Raw genomic sequence first — 17,709 nt, 5'->3', positions numbered from 1 at the left:
AATGTCAGTGACTAGATGGTATCACGGGCTGCTCAGCTTGCTCAGCTCCTCGTTTCGTGCGTACTTCTGAGGTGGTAACTGCCCACCAACTGACTATGTCTCCTTCCATTAACTTTTCTCGACACGCGTCAGACTTTGAGAAGTTTGCCTCAGCCTGGACTCATCTGTTGGTGTTGGTCTCAAGTAGTTTAAACTTTCTGAATTCCTTTTGTCATCTGTATTTCATTTCTCCAGATGATAGCCGAGTTTCCTCTTTGAACACTGGCTCACTTTTCATTTGATGCTGTATCCTATTAATGTTACAAATTAGGGCTGATTACCAGGCCTAAGTAAAGAAAAAAAACACTTTTAGTATTATTTTTTAAATTTAAAAAAGAAATTTCTCTACACTGCTTGTGCAGGTGCCAGGCTACCTTTTATTCGGTGTTCCTGTGTTGGATTCCTGAGTGATGTGGAAGGTAAAGACGAGACCGTTTGCGCTGGTGCTCCTAGTAGATGCTTTGTGAAGCACAAACCAGAACGTGTCTGTTCTGTCAGTTCCCCGTTCGCTGCACTTTTCCATTTCTTCGTTCTTCCATTTTTCTCTTCGTACCTCTTCACTCAGGTAGGAGTTAGGTGTTAAATCCTGAGCATGCATCTTCACTCTTGATGGCTTCCGGTGTTTTATATTTTACTGATAGCTTGATTTTAATTAATTTCCACTTGTGTAGCGTGTTTTTGATCTGGATCTTTCAGCATGTACCAATTCCTTTGACGCCCATGCTCTCGGCCTCGGTGTCGTATTTGTCTTTTCACTGTTAGTGGTATTTCATCTGCAAACTGGTGGTAACTCTCGTTACTTCTACGTGGCTTGTAACGCGTCATCTAAGACCGATCTGCACTTCGTAACGCTTGTAATCTTCCCATCTGTTTTTTTTTCTCCTCGTTTCTTGTATAATTCCTAATTTTGAGCTATTAGCTGACTGCCTCCCACAGCCAGGCTGCCACATTTGCCCTTCCTGATTTTTCCTTTTTTTCTCCAGCAGCAACAGAAGTGCGTTGTGACCCTCCCACAGGAATCAAGTGCCCGTGCTGGGGTCTGCGCCCGAGCTCTTGCCGTGCAGCGCCACCTGAAGAAGTGTCCAGAAGTCAGAAGGCTCCGAGCTTAAATGCTGTCAATTCTTCTCAACTTTTACATGAAGTTGTGCTGCAGGCGGTTGTAGAGAGACCGCAGTTCAGTCCCAAACAAGTACAACTGAAAAGGTGAGGTTGAGAACGTCCTGACTGAGAAACTGCAAGGATGTTTTTGCTATCCTTCTATTTTTATTCACATAATCATATCAGCATTTTAAGTTCTGAATGTAAAATTTTGCACTTTAGCAGCTATCTTAAGTACAAAGACGGTCCTTATAGCCCCTGTACATATGTATCGCCAGCTGTTGGGTTAGTAAGCAGTATTTGTTGTTATTATTTATTTTTAACTGCACGTCACAAGCTGCTCTTGCATGTCAGAGGCATTCCCAGTTAGCCACCAACATGGAAACTGGGATCAAGCAGAAGCTGAGCTCAGGAGAGAGGAACAATCTCCTCTTTTGTTCCTCGTCGGTGTGACAGGATAATTGCCTCGCTGGAGCCATAAGCGTGCTCCTTATCTTTATTTAGAAATGGGTTCTGCAGCTTTTCTTTAACTTACAAGTTTTTTTTTATTGCAGTTTGTCAGAGAACAAAACAAGCCAGATGATGATGATGATGATTGTAAAACTGCAGCAGATTCTGTTAAAATGCAGGTGAAAAGTCTAAGTTTAACAGGACATCTCCTTTGTACGGCTCCCTCCCAGGGCACAGAACTTACCAGAGCTGACTCATTACTGAAGAGGCGTTTGGAAAGAAAACAGACGTGGGAAGGCATGGAGCTCTTAGAATTTCAGTACTCAGGGTTGTAACCCGCTGGGAGCTGTGGTAGGGAGGTTTCAGCGCAACGGTGGGCACAAACTTGACCATGGGAAGTTCCACCTAAACACAAGGAGGAACTTCTTTCCCGTGAGGGTGGCAGAGCCCTGGCACAGGCTGCCCAGAGAGGTGGGGGAGTCTCCGTCTCTGGAGACATTCCAACCCCGCCTGGACGCGTTCCTGTGCCACCTGCTCTGGGTGACCCTGCTCTGGCCGGGGGTTGGACGGGATGGTCTCCAGAGGGCCCTGCCAACCCTATGGTTGTATGAGTCTATGATTGTATGAACAGGGCGTTCCACTGCATGCTGACAGAAGGCTGCCTTTCTAAGTTTTTGTTCTGCATTATAGAGAGAATAACGGCAGAGCCTCACAGCACCGTTAGACGGACCTTTGGAAACTGCCCTTTCCCCACGTAAGATGGAGAAACTGAGACAGCATTGTAGAGTAAGGAGTGTTGACTTCCATGTCTTCCCATAGTGGGAATAGAAGTGGGATGAACTGAACTCTTCACTTGTATCTTTGTATTTCTCATACTTTATTCTCTGGTCTTTTTTTTGTCATAAAATATTTATTTCCAGGGATAAATTTTTTTTTCCTGGCCCATAACTCTTGCTTTTGCCCTAGACCCTCATTGCATTGTCCTGTTGCCACTAACTGGCTAAAGCTTATCATCCAGAACGTCATCCCATCATGGTTTAAGGGCAGTGGGAGACAGTGAATCCTGGACTTTAAGTTTGTTTTGGTGCATAATCACCCTCGCTTTTATGGCTGGTGTGCTGAAACCGTTGTAAATGTTCTGCTTCACAGTGACTTAGGGTCTGGAGCACAAGTCTGGTGAGGAGCGGCTGAGGGAGCTGGGGGTGTTCAGCCTGGAGAAGAGGGGGCTGAGGGGAGACCTTCTGGCTCTCTACAGCTCCCTGAAAGGAGGGGGCAGCCAGGGGGGGTCGGGCTCTTCTCCCAAGGAACAGGCCATGGCACAAGAGGAAACGGCCTCAAGTTGTGCCAGGGGAGGTTTAGGATGGATATTGGGAACAATTTCCTCCTGGAAAGGGTTGTGAAGCATTGGAAGAGGCTGCCCAGGGCAGTGGTGGAGTCGCCATCCCTGGAGGGATTGAAAAGCCGGGCAGACGTGGTGCTGAGGGCCATGGGGTAGTGGTGGCCTTGGCAGGGTTGGGTTAACGGTTGGACTCGATGATTTTAAGGGTATTTTCCAACCTAAATGATTCTATGGCTGTATTTACCATTTACTAAGAAGATGCAGGCTCCAAAGGAGCTGCAGGGGAGGGCATGCACCATTCATAGCAGCACCCCGTCTCCTTAGCAGCGTATAGCCAAGGTAGCATTTGGAAAATCAGTGTGCCATGTGCTCTGTAGGGAGACGTTCTGAAACCTAGAAAAACAACAGATGGTGACCTGGCTTTATTTATTTATGCCTTTGACTCTTAGAGTTCAGGCGTCACTGTCCCATAACTGAGGGTTGTGCCCATCCTTGTTCCTCCCAAAGGTCAGAGGGGAGTTCTATGGGGCTAACAAAAGGTTAGAGTCGTATTTATTGAACACCAAGATACAGCAATTAATTAGTTACAGGAATTAAAAAAGAGAAGGCTAAAACTCAAGACAGTAATGAAGTCCAGTGGTGACACCAAGCTGAGTGGTGCGGTGACACGCCTGAGGGACAGGATGCCATCCAGAGGGACCTGGACAGGCTGGAGAAGTTGGTCCCTGTGAACCTCATGGGGTCCAACCAGGCCAAGTGCAGGGTCCTGCCCCCGGGTCGGGGCAACCCCCGGCGCCAGCCCAGGCTGGGGATGGAGGGATGGAGAGCAGCCCTGAGAGAAGGGCTTGGGGGTCCCGGGGGGGAGAAACCGGCCATGAGCCGGCACCGTGCGCTGGCAGCCCAGAAAGCCAACCAAGTTGTGGGGGTTCAGCCTGGAGAAGAGAAGGCTCCGCGGAGACCTTCCAGCCCCTGCCAGTCCCTCAAGGGGCTCCAGGAAAGCTGGGGAGGGACTCTGGAGCAGGGAGGGAAGCCGTGGGACGAGGGGGAAGGGTTTTAAACAGAAAGAGGGAGATTTAGGTGAGATCTGGGGAAGAAATTCTTTGGTGTGAGGGGGGTGAGCCCCTGGCCCAGGTTGCCCAGAGAAGCTGTGGCTGCCCCATCCCTGGAGGGGTTCAAGGCCAGGTTGGCCGGGGGTTGGAGCAACGTGGGCTGGTGGGAGGTGTCCCTGCCCAGGGCAGGGGGTTGGGACTGGATGATCTTTAAGGTCCCTTCCCACCCAGATCACTCTGTGATTCGTTGACACCAGCACCCCTCCGGGATGGGGAGTACTTAAGGCAAGAAGCAATTACAGATAAGTTGCGTTATCTACCCCCGAGGAACTGACATCGTTGCCAGAAATTAAAAAGAGTTTCGTGTGTCCTGGCTGGGGAGGACCCGTCCTTGCGTGGGCTGCACAGAGGGATAATCCCACAAGGGCTTTTGGTGGCACAGGGTTTCGGGAACGCTGCCTTTCAGCAAGGGAATGTGGGGTGTGTAGGAACCCTGAAGATGAGGGACAGAGCGTGAGTGCCCGGGAGACACCGTTCACACTTACAGCACGTGACTGGTGGGACTGAGCTGGAACCGTGATAGAACAACCTTTAACGAATGGAACAAAATGGATGAAAAGGCAGCACTGAGGACATGACGTCACTTTTAACACAGACATGAAAACAGAGAGAGTAATTTAAATTACCCGTAAAAGTTACTGAGCTCTAAAATAGAGTGTTTTTTTCAAGAACATTATCTGGACATTCCTGTTGACATCTGAAGAAAAAATATTAAGTCTTATTTAGGAAAACAGCGTGGTCAAGGGCTTCCTAGAACATCAAGCCCAACGGGTGAACAGCGACGTGCCGCCCCGTGTATGTTCTCTTCTGCTTTACATTTTGCCATGTACCAACTTTCTTCTCATTTCTAAACAAAGTTTATCCCCGTTTGTTCTTGCACTGGAGTTGAGCAGCTGCTTCCCCCCGATAATGTTTATCCTGGGGATAGAGAGCCTTTTACCTTTAGGTTTTTAACTTTTGGGCTTCTTACCACGTCGGAGCCTCTCCCTTCCCGATCGGTTGGCACTCTTGCCGTGCACTTGTCCCGGTCCAGATTGGTTTCTCTGGCCCGCGGCTGAGCGGAGCCCCACGGAGCATCTCACCGCCCTGTACGCTGCACACCCGTGTCATCGCTCCTGGCACTGCGCGGAGTGGACTTCCCGCGGCTAAATCACGCTGACAGCGTACAGTCACGGGGTACGACTCATTAATACGGCCAGCGCCTTCCCATCCTCCTTCCAGCCGCTGCGCCCACCCCGGAGCAGCAGCTCGCGCCGTCTGTCCCCGAGCGCCCCGCGACACCGGCCTGTGCTGCCGAGTTTCACTTCACAGCTCGCTCTGCCGTGACGGGGGCCAGGTCGGGCTGTACGCGCAGCTACCCCCGTCAACTGCCGGGACCCTCATGACTTCTGGTGCTCGTGTCACTGAGGAACATCTTAAAAAGAGTCACGTCCAGGCTGATCCTCGCGACATTTCAGTAGCATTCTCCATCCAAACTGATTTCCCGCCGTGTGTTGTGTTAAGCACCTTTGAACCAGTTTTTACTTGTATCTACTTCATCTTCCGTCTTCTCAAGTTTTAGTACCCGTTTCCCACCCATCAGTTTCTTTTATCATTTTTACTGCTTAAGAAATACATTATTTTGTCTGACCAGAAAACAGTGCATCAGTACAATACGCCGAATTGCTCTGCACGTGCCTCCGGTGCGGTTGTGCTGCCGTCGGTCCCGTTCATCAGCGCGACTTCAGTTAGTCTCCACGTCCAAACTTCCAGAGCCTTCCGTGCCACTCACGTCATTTTCTCCTGTTCTCAACCGCAGGCAGACCTGGGCTGCAGGGGTTCCTGCACTTCTCTCGATAGACAATAAAAACGTCTCACCTGAACTACAGCTTTTTGTGTCGGCTCTTTCGAAACGCCGCCGGCCGGCCGGAGCGCTTGGGCAGCGGCAGCCCCACGGCTCGCAGCAAGGCCGTCGCTTCTGGCTTGGGCCGGGCCTGGAGACATCTTTAATCGCCGTCTTCTCGTCTCTGCCTCTTTTTGGGGCCTGTCGCTGTACGAGGTGGTAGAATTTGGGGTTTTTTTGCAAAGAGTTGCGGACTGGGACTTGGCCGGACTCTTGATTCGCTCTTTGCGAGACAGGAATTTCTTCACTGATCTTTCCTTCTCCCTTTTGTGGTCACTCTTGACACTTTTGACGGATCGTGGACACCAGCAGGTTCCCAGCCCCGTCACAGCACCTTTGCACACTCGGAATCGAGCGTGGCGATACTTCAGTCCGTTCCGTGAGGAGAAATCCCCGGCTCCCGCAGGCCCCGGCTCCTCGCCCCTGCTGCCGTCGCTGGCGTGGGACGTGCCCTCGCAGCCCCCCGGCCGCCGTCGGGAAGGGCGCGTCGAACGCAGCTACTTCCCTGAATCCCGCCGTTTAAGAGACATCACGTTGCGATCACTTGACACAGGTTTCATCCTGCTTTTCTTTTTCCCAAATCTACAGTTCAGTGCCCTGGAATGTTTCGGGACCCCGAGAAGCGAGGCCTGAGGGAGCTGCAGCGTGTTTATTAAGGCTGGGTATTAAACCAAAGTTTTCCCCGTGAAATACATCGAAAAACATTTACAGCTGTCCACAGCTTATAAAGCCAGAAAAATGTACTGCACCATCGCTTCTCGGCGTCCCTTGGAAGAAAAGATTTAAATTTCATTGACAAATGAACACGAGCAGCACTGCCGACCATAAAATCATATGCTTTTTATTTAACATAAAATGAAACATTAAGATAAAATACACATTTGTCCATGTGCTGAAGAACTACTGTATTTTACATTCATTTATAAAGCAGGTAGTTTTACATGACAAAAATAAGTGAGAGGAAGAGGAAGAGACTCCACAGTAAGACACAAGCCACAGGGTGGGCTTTTGCTTGCCCAAGTGCTGTCCCCCAGGGGCACGCGGATCCTCCAGCGCCAGGTCGGGCGCTGGCTGTTCGTAGCGCTCCTCAGGCCCCTGGGAACGCTGGTGAGAAGCTCGGGTGGGATCTGGTACAGCAAAATGAGGGAAAAACTTGAGAAAACACCCTTGGCCAAACTGCACAGCGCGGCACGAGGGCCCCGGCTCTCCCTGCTGGAACCGGCCCGTGCGCCTTCCCAACGCGCAGGGGTTCCCTTTGCTCAACTACAGCTGCTTTTTTTTCCCCATAGAAACCTCGCCACGTTTCTTATTTAAATTTGACTTTGCAACCGGACGGTGCCAGGGTACGGGCTTCCAATTGCAGAGATTTACGGCAACGGACGGCGCTGCGGATCCAGCCAGGTGGGCTGTTCGCGGGTGCCCGCCGGTACCGCTCCAGACACCGGAGAGAAAACTGCAACCGAACCCTCTGTCCCTGAGGTTCCAGGTGACGCCTGTCCCGCCCCCGTGGGCCCGGAGCATCCGCAGGAACAGAGCGGTTCCAGCTGCGCCGGTTGGGAAACTGCGGCGTGTTCATCCCCACGGCTGCGCCGCTGCTGCTGCTGCTTCATGTCCCCGGCGCTGGCCCTGGGGGCCCCGGCGCCTCCAAAAATCCAAGTCTGGGCCCAGCTTTCCCCATATAAACCCCCTCGTGCAGCACCCGAGAGGTCTGAACTGAACGGTGTTTTCTGCCTGAAGCCGGGGTAGGGAGGAGTGGGGGATGCGGCCGTTACCAGGGGAACAAGGAATGGTTTTTTGTAAAAAGTGCAGCAGATCAAAACACGTTGCTGTTCTATCTTTTGTCTAACCCATGTGTCTTAAACATGAAAACCAAAAGCTGTAATTCCGTCTCAGCTCTGCGGTGACTTTGCAAGGTGTGATGTCGCCAGGGGACTGAGGTGGGGCTGGTCTCGATGGACGCACAGCTGAGCCCGGGCTGTGCGTACACACGCACCCCCCGCGGCCCCCAGAGGCTCTGTGGATGTACACCCCCAAGCCGCGGGGCCTCCTTACGCTGCAAGTGCCTACGGCACGAGAGCCCCCTCCGCCTGGCCCTAGCACATTTTGACACGGCGTCGCCTGCTACGTTTTGATTTTTTCAAGAGATTCCAATGATAATTGTAGCAGTATAAAAATACCATATTCCTGCCTTTTCAGGTCTCAGATTTGTACTTTTAAAACCTGACTCGTTAATGCTTCTTCTCCCACATCCAGGTCTCCTTCCCTGCGAGTCCCAGCGACAGAGAATTGCTGTAACCCCTCCCATTGCGCCCGGGAGTCCTGCGGCTCCTTGCCGGGGCCAGCGGAATAGTGTAAATGTCGCTTGAGATTCATCTGAGCCAAAATGGGCATCACGGACAAGGGGCTGCGGCAGGGACACCGTCCCTCCTGCGCTGCGGGGCCGCTGACACCTTTCTCCCAGGAGAGATTTGTGATATATATATAAAAATACATATGTGTTTTATATATGTGTGTATACACACACACAGGACTGGGAGCAGCAAGGGCAGGGGCTGCAGGTCTCCCCATCGCTCAGAGACAGCACAGGCGCTATTTGCTCTGTAACGAACGGTCCCGGGACGCGGTGCCGGGAGGCAGCGGGGGAAGCTGACGTGCGGCGCCGTGTAGCTGGGGTTGATCCCCGCGGCGCCGTGACCCCCCGATCCGCACCCCGCCGCTCTCCGGCCGCCCTTCGCTCTGCCTGGGCCAGACGCCTGCTCGGGGAGCACCTCGGGTTCCCGTTCCTGAGGAGAATTCACTCCGTTTCTAAGAGCTGCAAAGACGTATCGCCCTCTGCAGCGAGATTTTCACCAGAATTCCTACAAATTACAAAAAAATAATCTGCTTTGGTAGTGTTTCCTTGAAATCATCGGACTCTTGGTGCACGGTTTGAATTCCCCATAAGCACCGCAAGATGCTCACACGAGGAATCCAGCTATTTATCAACACGGCAGCGGCACGGCAAAACCCGGGAGCTTCCGATTTTGTTTTGGTTGAGCAGCTTCGGTAGCAGCAGCTCTCTGGCTCTGGCGGTAGCGCCGTTGTACGGAAGATCCACCTCGAGTCTCGTCTTCTCACCAGCGATTTATTCTGGGCCGTTACGAGGCAAATGGGCGAATATTAACGGAACCCGAGGGGACACGGGGCTGCGAAGCGCTCCCTGTGCCCTGCCTGGAACTGCTCGGCTCCTCCCGACGGCGTGGGCTCCTGCGCGGCCCCGCAGCTGCCGCATCCTCTCGCCCTCTGGCCCTTTGGCTTTTAAACATTATTACGTGCTCAAATCCAGCCAGCTCAAATACTTTTTAATACATTGAAAATGTAAAATAAAGAATATATGAAGTACATACAGTATATATATACATATTTCAAATACTTAAAATTCTTATGTAAAATATGGTTTTTTCTATATTATTTGTGTAAAAATACATTTTTAAATGGTGTCAACTTGATTTTTCTGTACATACCCTCTATTCCAATTTAAGTCCCTTTTAAAAAGGCAAAAGACAGACAAAGGTTTAGTATCTTCTAAACTGCGTTTACAGGCCTGTTGTCAAAACAAGAAAAGCACGTGGTAAACAGTATCGGATTTCTTCTTTTTAAGAATTCCCATTTTTATTGCATTAATGGAAAAAAAACTGACTCTCTTCATTTCTCCTGCTTGTAAAACTACCCTTGGCCTGGCTGAGGAACTGCACACGCCCATACCCTGTTTATCTACTCCATAAATCATCCTCTGTCTTTTTTTTTTTTTTACAGATACTAAAATATATATTACTTAAAATATATTACTGTAAGCTCTTAAAATTGATCTTCTGTTATATCAAATGTATAGCATTAAAAAAAACAACCTAGGCAACAAAGAAAGTTGTGGGTACCACGACCCCAGGGGAGGCGCCGCTGGCAGAGCCCCTGCCGGGGCTGCGGGTGCCCGGGGGCGCTCGTCTCCCCCCGCAGCCATTAATCCCTGCTACGGCCGGGGTGATCCAGTGTGCGCACCCCAGCCTCGCCCTCCCGCCGCCGCGTTTTCCGAGGTGGGACTCTGAAGTTCAAACCAGCCCGGCCCCAGGACCCTCCTCCACCGACGCCCGGGGCCAGCAGAGCCGCGGCGCGACGCCAGGGCCGACGCCAACGGTGGCTTTCCAACAGCTCGCCTTAAGCGGAACTCCCGAGAGGAACGCAACCGTGTCCCCAGGGCTTCCCGCGTCCCTGGGGAGGCCGTGCCACGAAGGAAGCTGCTGGCCTTCAGGCCCCTTCCCGGGGAACACCCCAACCCCGCTCTTCTCCCAGAAGACCGGGCCACCGGAGCGGTGGTGGCTTCTGCCGCCAGCCCCACCACAGGCCACGCGCTGCCACCACCTCTGTCCCCACGGCCATTCGTGTGGCTGCGCAGCGCTGAAGCCCAACCGGCGCTGGGGAAGGTGGGAGGGTCCCGGGCAGGGCTGGTGCTGGTCGCCTCCTGGTGGCCCCCCACAGCCCAGTGGTTTAAATGAAGCGTGAGACGGAGCCCCCCCGGAACGGAGAAGCCCAAGGCCAGCTCCGGTCTCCCACTGTGGGCATGTCGGCAGGGACCGGCCCCGGGATGGTCCCTGCTGGGGCTGCAGCAGCGTGAAGGACCCCCCTCCGACCCGAGGACACCTCCTGGCTGTCAACGGCTCCACCATCAGCTATTTCTTATTGCCACAAGAAGGAGAAAGGCCCCTGGGCCAGCGCAGCTGCGAAGCGTCTTGGTCTTTCCTTCTGATTTAAGGAGGGACATTAAAATTTCACGCAAAATCCCTGCCCCGTGCTACCGACCCACCTCAAAACCGGACCTCCCGCAGGGAGCGGCCCCCGCTCCCCCACGGCACCAGCCCCCGCCGGGGGGTCGCTCTGGCCAGCGAAGCCCCGTGGGGCAGCCTGTGCTTCCAGCTCTCCTGCTGCAGGACTTGGACACGGCCCAAAAGGGAGAATTTAAATGGGAGTATCTCTTACTCAAGCTGCTTTTGCTGCCACAGACATAGTTTGACGTTAGGCTTTGAACACATTTTATCTCGGATTTCTTTCGTGACAGCATTTACTAGAGTGCTGTTCACCTCTGGGGAACGGAAGCGTAATGCTTCCAACTGCGTCACGACGCCCCTTCTATTGATAAACGCCGCGTGAAGGCAGGTCTACGATCCTGCTGGAAGGAGCAGCGGGAAGGGCAGGGATGGGGGGGCAGCGGGAGGAGGCTCGGCAGCGAGGCGGCAGCGGGAACGCTCGGCACGGGCTGCGGGATTTCCCCCTTCTCAAACGCGTCACTCGGTAACCAGCGCTGTCGAACACGCAAAGCCGTCACGGATTTATGTCCACCTGCAAGCGATCATTACACTGAGCCCGTTATCTCTAACGATTTCCTAACTACTTAATGCCCTCTTGCAGGCCTGTGGAGACTGGTCCATCAAGCTGCAGCGGGGAGCTCATCGCATACGTTAAAATCAAAGATGTGCAGTTAAAAGAATTTATTTTCTTAAAAAGAAATAGAATAAAAGTAGCCCGAGAAAAGTGCTGATCCGTTAAAATATCCCTAAGGCACTGAACGGGGTTGTAAACTTCCAGGTCATCCCGCAGGACGCCCACACAGCTCTGGAGCCCCGGAGCCCTTGGCGGTGGCCGCATGTCCCAGCCCAGGACGGTGACAGCGGGCAGGCGCCTTCCCTGCGGGACCACGCTCCAACGGCAGCTCCTTCCCTTCCCGAGCGGGCTCACAGGAGCGTCCGCGGCACAGAAAACCCAGCCCGCGCACGGCAGGGGCCGCGTGTGACATTCCAAGGGAGGAACGTGCCGGCCCCTCGGCCGGGGCGGTGACGGCTTTGGCAAGTGCCGAGAGGAGCAATGGAACAGCCTTTCCCAGCCCCGGCGGCGTTAAAAACCCGCGCGCGAAGAGCGAGGTCACGGCCCGCTGCTCCCGCCCCGTCTCCTTCCCCTCACGCCTTGTCAGAAAACCACACCGATAGAGCCAAGGTACGAACAGAATTGATCCAATTACGCCAGCAAAACCGCTTTGCTCTTATTTGGGGCAAGAATGACTTTTTCGGTTTATTCTGTAACTACCACCGATCTTCAAATCGGATTATGCCGGGGATCTGCCGTAGCCAGGAACGAACGTGTCGGCCTGAGGATTACTGCACCGCCGGAGCCTCTGCACGTCCAGACAAGGCTGGAGTAACAGGGACGGGACAGACCCTGCTCCCAGCGCGACCCCTCGGGGCACGCAGCTCCCACCCGTTTCACACTGCCTCCCCACAGTTAAAAATCCGGCAGAAATCCCTTTCCCAGCCCAGGAGAGGGAGGCAGGCGGTGGGGGCTGCGCCGCGCTGATGGACCAGTCGGGCCCGGGCAGGGGGATGATCCCCGCTCCGGCGCCTGGGCTGCAACGGGAGAAGCCAACCTCTGCCGCTCCGCAGGCACGCACGCGCCGAGCGGGGGGAACACGCCGAAGCCGGGGTGGTTCGTGGGCTACAGCCTCCGCCAGCGCCTGCGCAGCACGACGGAAACACTGGGAGGAATTTGTGCGTAGGGTTTCGGGGGGATTTTTTGAGATTTCAGTTACAGATTAAAAAATTTGACTTTATTTCTACTACTTAAATCCTCTTCGTCACTGGATGTCTGAGCTGTGCTGCGTCGTTCGAAAGGAGGGGTCACTGCTCCCCAGTGAATTAGCGATAAGCAAGACGAAGGTGCGCGGCAGCCCCTGCGCCCGCACACCACGCACCCTGCTGGGAGGCGGCCGGCTCTGCTGGGCAGGGCGGGAAGCGCCTCTGTCACGATGCCACGGCGGCTGCAACGCTCCTTTTCTTTATCGCTACCAAGTAAATCACCACCCGCTCCCGGCAAACCCCGCCGCTTCCCAGGTGGGTATTTCTGCTCTTTCCCGACAGCTCCGGGGTTCCGGGCGAGGGGAGCGCCGCGGCAGTCACAGGGGGAGAAAAGGGAAGGCTGAGGACCCCTCGCAAACCAGCCGTCCCACCTATTTTGTTAATATTGCTTCATCTTAAAAAGGCCTTTGGATTAAAAGTGAATTCAGTGCTTTGCCATCAAAAAAGATACAACGATCCGTTACCTGACCGAGGTGCAGGATGGCCCCCCCCCGCCCCCCACAGCGACAAGACGGGACCGGAGGGGATTAGTGACCCCCGTGGGCTTGGTTTCCCAAGAGAAACGCCACATAAACCCTCGACGGGACGCGGACGTGTTGCAATACCTCAAACTGCAGATTGGCGTGTGCTTCGTTAGCCAGCCTGACGTCAGTTCTTGAGAACAGAGTACCATTTTGTAACTGCTTTGATTTCCATTAATCCAAGTGAATGGATTTTGAAGGCTGAAAGCGAGGAGGCGCGTCCCTGGCCGTGTCCCAGGCTCGGGTCGGAGGGGTGCGGAGCCCTGTCCCCAGCCCCAGCCCGGCCCGGGACCGCGGCTGCGCAGACCCCGAGCGGGGACGAGGCCCCATTTGGTATCGAAAAACACAGAGACGCCCCCAGCGGGCTCACGCGAGGCCCAACAAGACACTTGTTTTCCTGTCCCTACCCTTACCTAAATAGAAAATCTCTAGAAATTGGCCAAGTCTGCCTATCGGGGAGGTTGGATGAGCACAGAAAAAGCTTCCTAGAAAGCCGCGGGACCGAGGGTGACGCTCGGTGCACTCCACTCGCGTCCCGGGCTGTCACAGCCGACGGCTCCTGACTGCGGGATGGCGCCTCCCGGCTCACTCAAACGCCTCGTAAAAACGCAGGGCTCTGCCGGGTCCCGGCAGGCCAGACATGAAATGCAGTTCAGCACGTGTTTGTGATCTCTGCTTTAAATGGTTCCTGGGATTCCCCGTCATCACCGTTACCGAGTTGGTTTAGTGATTTAAATTCTGGGCTCCTATGGTTAGATCAGTTGCCTTTTTGAGTTATTTACCAGTGGCAAATGAAGACGCTACTTTCCTTAAAACAAGGTTACTGCAACTGCCTCCGTGAAGCGGAGAGGATATGCGCATCAGAAACGCCAGCCAATATTGCACAACCCAGTACGCCTTCGGGAACGGCCCGCTCACAAGGGAAAGGCAATTACTTGAAAGGCTGGTACAACGTTTAACGCCTTCCTACTCCGAAAAATTCAAACTAAAATTTCGAGCAACCAAGTGCGCCCAGTCAGGGCTCGCTGCCTCGGTGCTCCCGTCAGTCAGCACGAACGATTCCTTTCTTGATTATCCAGTTCTTCTCTTGGTCAAGAGAAGCCCAAGCTCAGGCTGAGGTTTTGCCGGGGGTTCGCTCCCCATCTAGAGCAGAGCTCAGCAAAGATGCTGGAGAGCAGGCTGGGGTTAATGAAACTGCAGTACGAGTCAAACGCTATCTCCTAGAAGACTGAAAAAATATTTTTAAACAAAATAATGTGACATATTTACATAATTCCTTAAGTGCAAACTCTTGTCACAATTCACGTAGTTGAGCTCAATTTAGACTCACTGTACAAGAAGGTGCTCTTTCTTTAATGAAAGAAGAACTCTACTCTGTATTCCTGATTCGGTAACGTGTCTCTTGTGCAAGGCAGTAAATTTCCTGTTTCTTCCCATTGTACTTCCGAAAGCAAACCCCAAATCAAGCCATCCTCTTCCCCACCTCCCGTCCCGGTTACCGCACCACGAGGCAGGAGACACAGAGCTTAGAGGGGCCAATGCAGTCATCATGGCAGAAGGCACCGCAGCCCTTGCACATGATCATGGCTTTCAACCTGCAGTAACATTTGGAAGGGGAATCCTCCATGCTGCTGTCTTCAGCGAAGGCTTGAACGGGGATGGCCTGACCGTGGCTGCCAGAGTTCATAGCTTGGCTGGTGGGAATGGTGGTTACAGTCACGGAGAAGGACATGACGTTCCCCATGCTGCTGGACAACTGATTGCATTCCGACAGCCCGCTCATGAGAGACCCTTGGTTCACGTCCGGGGAGGTGGAGACATTTATTGTCCCGCTGTAACTGGGCCCGATGAGCTGTGCTGCAGCGCTTCCAGAGAGCTTTGGAGGGTGCGCAGGAGGGAGCAGCGGAGGCTGCTGCTGCGCAGAGTCCGAGGACGGGACAGAAGGACTGAAAAGCTCCGTGTTGCTGTGCATTTTCCCCCTCATTGCATGTGCCATTTGCTCTTGAGCGGCTTGAATGAAATCCCGTGCTAACGTAGTTCCGTCCAAGGCCTGAACGTTCTCCTTGCCGCCTGCTGCCTGCTGAGACGTGGCTGCTTCGGTCTTTACGCCCTTTTTAGCAAGGGCGCTGTGATCCGACGGATTTACGCTATGTGGTACCTGTTCTCTTTCGCACTGACCAGAAACCTGGGCAGCCTGGGGCTCCTCTTTTACACTCATACGCTCACGTTCATCACCAGTACTCTCATCATCTGCATCCCCTTCGTCGCTGCTGCTGCCCTGGCCAGCTGTCTCCTCACATTCCCCAAATTCCGCTTTGGGAGCATCAGCAGGACTGTTCAGACACGAGCGGTTTTCAGGGTTCAAGGAGAAGCCTCTCCTCAAACTCTCCGAACCACGACCGTAGGTGGAAATGTTGAGCAGGTAATGACCAGACATGGCAGGCTTGGATGTCCTTCTGCCCGTGAAACCCAGCATGAATCGCTGGCTGGTGGAGCTGTTCTCTAACTGGAAACCCGAGGGGGTGAGGTTCAGTTGCGAAGGCTGAAGGACCGGCAACAAATTCTGCCTCTGGACCCTCTTGATAAGAGTCTGAAGGATCTGCTCTTGCGTTGTTTTGCTGAGCGCCTCGTGGCACTGGTGCTGGTCAGGACCGGGGTCCTTTCCCGAGGGGAGCGGAAAGGTCCTTGGAATGTGAGGCAGAGGCCTGTTCTGGCAAAAGATCTTCCCAAGCTGTTGTGTGGGTAAACTCGATTGTCTTTCACCACCCTCGGCTCCAGCGCCGCCCCCGGCTAGGCTTGGAGCGCTGGATGCTGCCGCTGCCCCTTTTTCTTCAGGAGAGGCTAACGGGACCGGTTTCATCTCTGCTTTGGTGAGAGGCTTCGGCAGGATTTGCTCCAGAGGGACATTCTTGCCTTGAAGAAGCTGGGTGACCAAAGGGTTGTTCGCAGGAATGCTGGAGCTTGGTTTTGGGAGGGCCCCGCTTGAGCTCGCGTGCGTTTTAAGGCTGGGCGCTGCTGGGGAGGTGCTAGAGGGTGGGACAGATGGGACCACACCTCCAGCCTGGGCTTCTGAGCTCGCGGATGTCAGTGAAGACATGGGAGGGGAAGGAGATTTGCTTTTAGAAACATCTGCGCCGGTCCCTCCTGAGGCCGTGGATGCTACCTTCGTTAGGTTTGTGCTGGTGTCTGCTGTGGACACGGTGACACAGCCTGTTCCATCCCTGACAGCTGCTGCCCCACAGGCCTGGCTCGGACCTGCCGGAGCAGAAGGTGCTTTCTCTTGTTTGTCACCGCTGCCAGCATACGGGGAGCCTGAAACCTGGCCCACAGTCACACTGGGGGGGCTCTGGTTCGTCCTGTGGGTTTTCTCTAACGCCGACACCGCTGCTGGGGGGGAGCTGGTGCCCGTGCTGCCGGCTGCAGTTCTGGGCTGCAGCGCGGACGTCTGCTGTAGTTGTGCTCGAGAAGGATCGTGAGGCGGTGCCGGGCCCGGGGCCTGGGTCTCCATTTGGGTAGATGTCCCTGGACAATGGGGAAGGAACCTTCTCGAACTTCCCCCGCTTCCAGTTCCTGCCAGTTCCAGTGCATTTCCTCGAATTCCAGTTTCGTTGGTTCCACTTGCCGCTGCGTTACTCTTCTCTCCTCCACCGCCCGGTGGGCCCCCGCCGCCGCCCGGTCCCGGCCCCGGGACAGCCCCCCCCGTCGAGGCGGCGGCAGCGGCGGCGGCGGCGGCAGCAGCCGCTGCCCTCTGAGCCTTGGCTTGTTGGGCTCTTGCCTTGATGTCTGCCAAAGTTCTGGCCCCAGTTCTTCCCGGACTGGTAAATGAGATGGGGAAACGCGCCCTGGGAGAGACCTGGCCCGCTGGAAATGGCATCGGGGAGATTCTGGAAACAGGAATCTGAAACAGAGGAGCAGAGCACAACTGAGATAGGGGAACACTTAATCCACGAGTTTAGGAACTGAAGTGTTTATAGTTGCAGTCTCAGAGAAATCATTGTAGTTTTGGAGAAATCCCTTTTCTCCCTCCCTGGCTAAATAACAAAAGACGCGTGTGATCTCCGCTGTCCGGCACAGCTCACGCGCGTCTCTTACCATCTCTGACTCAGACCGGGAGCTCGGCCCTTGCAGCCGCAGGCTACAGCAGCGCACCCCTACTCTAAACCTGTCAAGCCCCTCAGAAAAGGGAGGTTGTTCCAGACTTAGCACCTGTTGTCCCTGTTCTAGGTCTCATACTTCATTCATACGTCACTTATATCCTTTTAAAGGTCTGTGTCGACATTCTGCTTGATGCTGCGCCGCTCTGCTACCCCTGCGTGTTTACGCGTCTCCTCGCTGGCTTTACCCAAAGCAATAACCATCTCTCTGCCGTGTAGCTGTGGGGAAAACGCCAATACTTTAGTCCTGTCTTCCAAAACACATCCCGCACTCCCCCCTTGGTTCCAGTTTACTTTCTGCAAGTTTGTGCTTTCTAATGCAAGCGATGGGAGGAGCGCGCTGCCGTTGGTGCTCTCCTGTCTCCACTGCAAGGACTGAAGCCAGTATATTTTGAGGTTACATTTGTTTTCACGTTTCTGCAACACCTCGCTGCCTCCCACTCCGCTGCTCGTTAACCCGC

General features: G+C 54.0%; 1 protein-coding gene across 7 annotated transcripts in view; it reads right to left on the bottom strand.

Moving 5' to 3' along the window:
- Positions 1-6,536: 6,536 nt before the first annotated feature.
- The window catches only part of ASXL2 (ASXL transcriptional regulator 2), a 125,682-nt gene continuing 114,509 nt past the window's right edge, over positions 6,537-17,709 (bottom strand). For all 7 annotated transcript variants that reach the window (XM_063330803.1, XM_063330804.1, XM_063330805.1 and 4 more), the window contains one exon: positions 6,537-16,992. In XM_063330803.1, the coding sequence (XP_063186873.1) occupies positions 14,590-16,992 (2,403 nt within the window). In that variant the 3' untranslated portion in view covers positions 6,537-14,589. The remainder of the gene's footprint in view (positions 16,993-17,709) is intronic.

The sequence above is a fragment of the Chroicocephalus ridibundus genome, chromosome 3, assembly GCF_963924245.1.
Source record: "Chroicocephalus ridibundus chromosome 3, bChrRid1.1, whole genome shotgun sequence".
NCBI classification, from domain to species: Eukaryota; Metazoa; Chordata; class Aves; order Charadriiformes; family Laridae; genus Chroicocephalus; species Chroicocephalus ridibundus.
The sequence above is the reverse complement of the archived record's forward strand: the minus strand, read 5'-3'. Positions and strand labels throughout refer to the sequence as shown.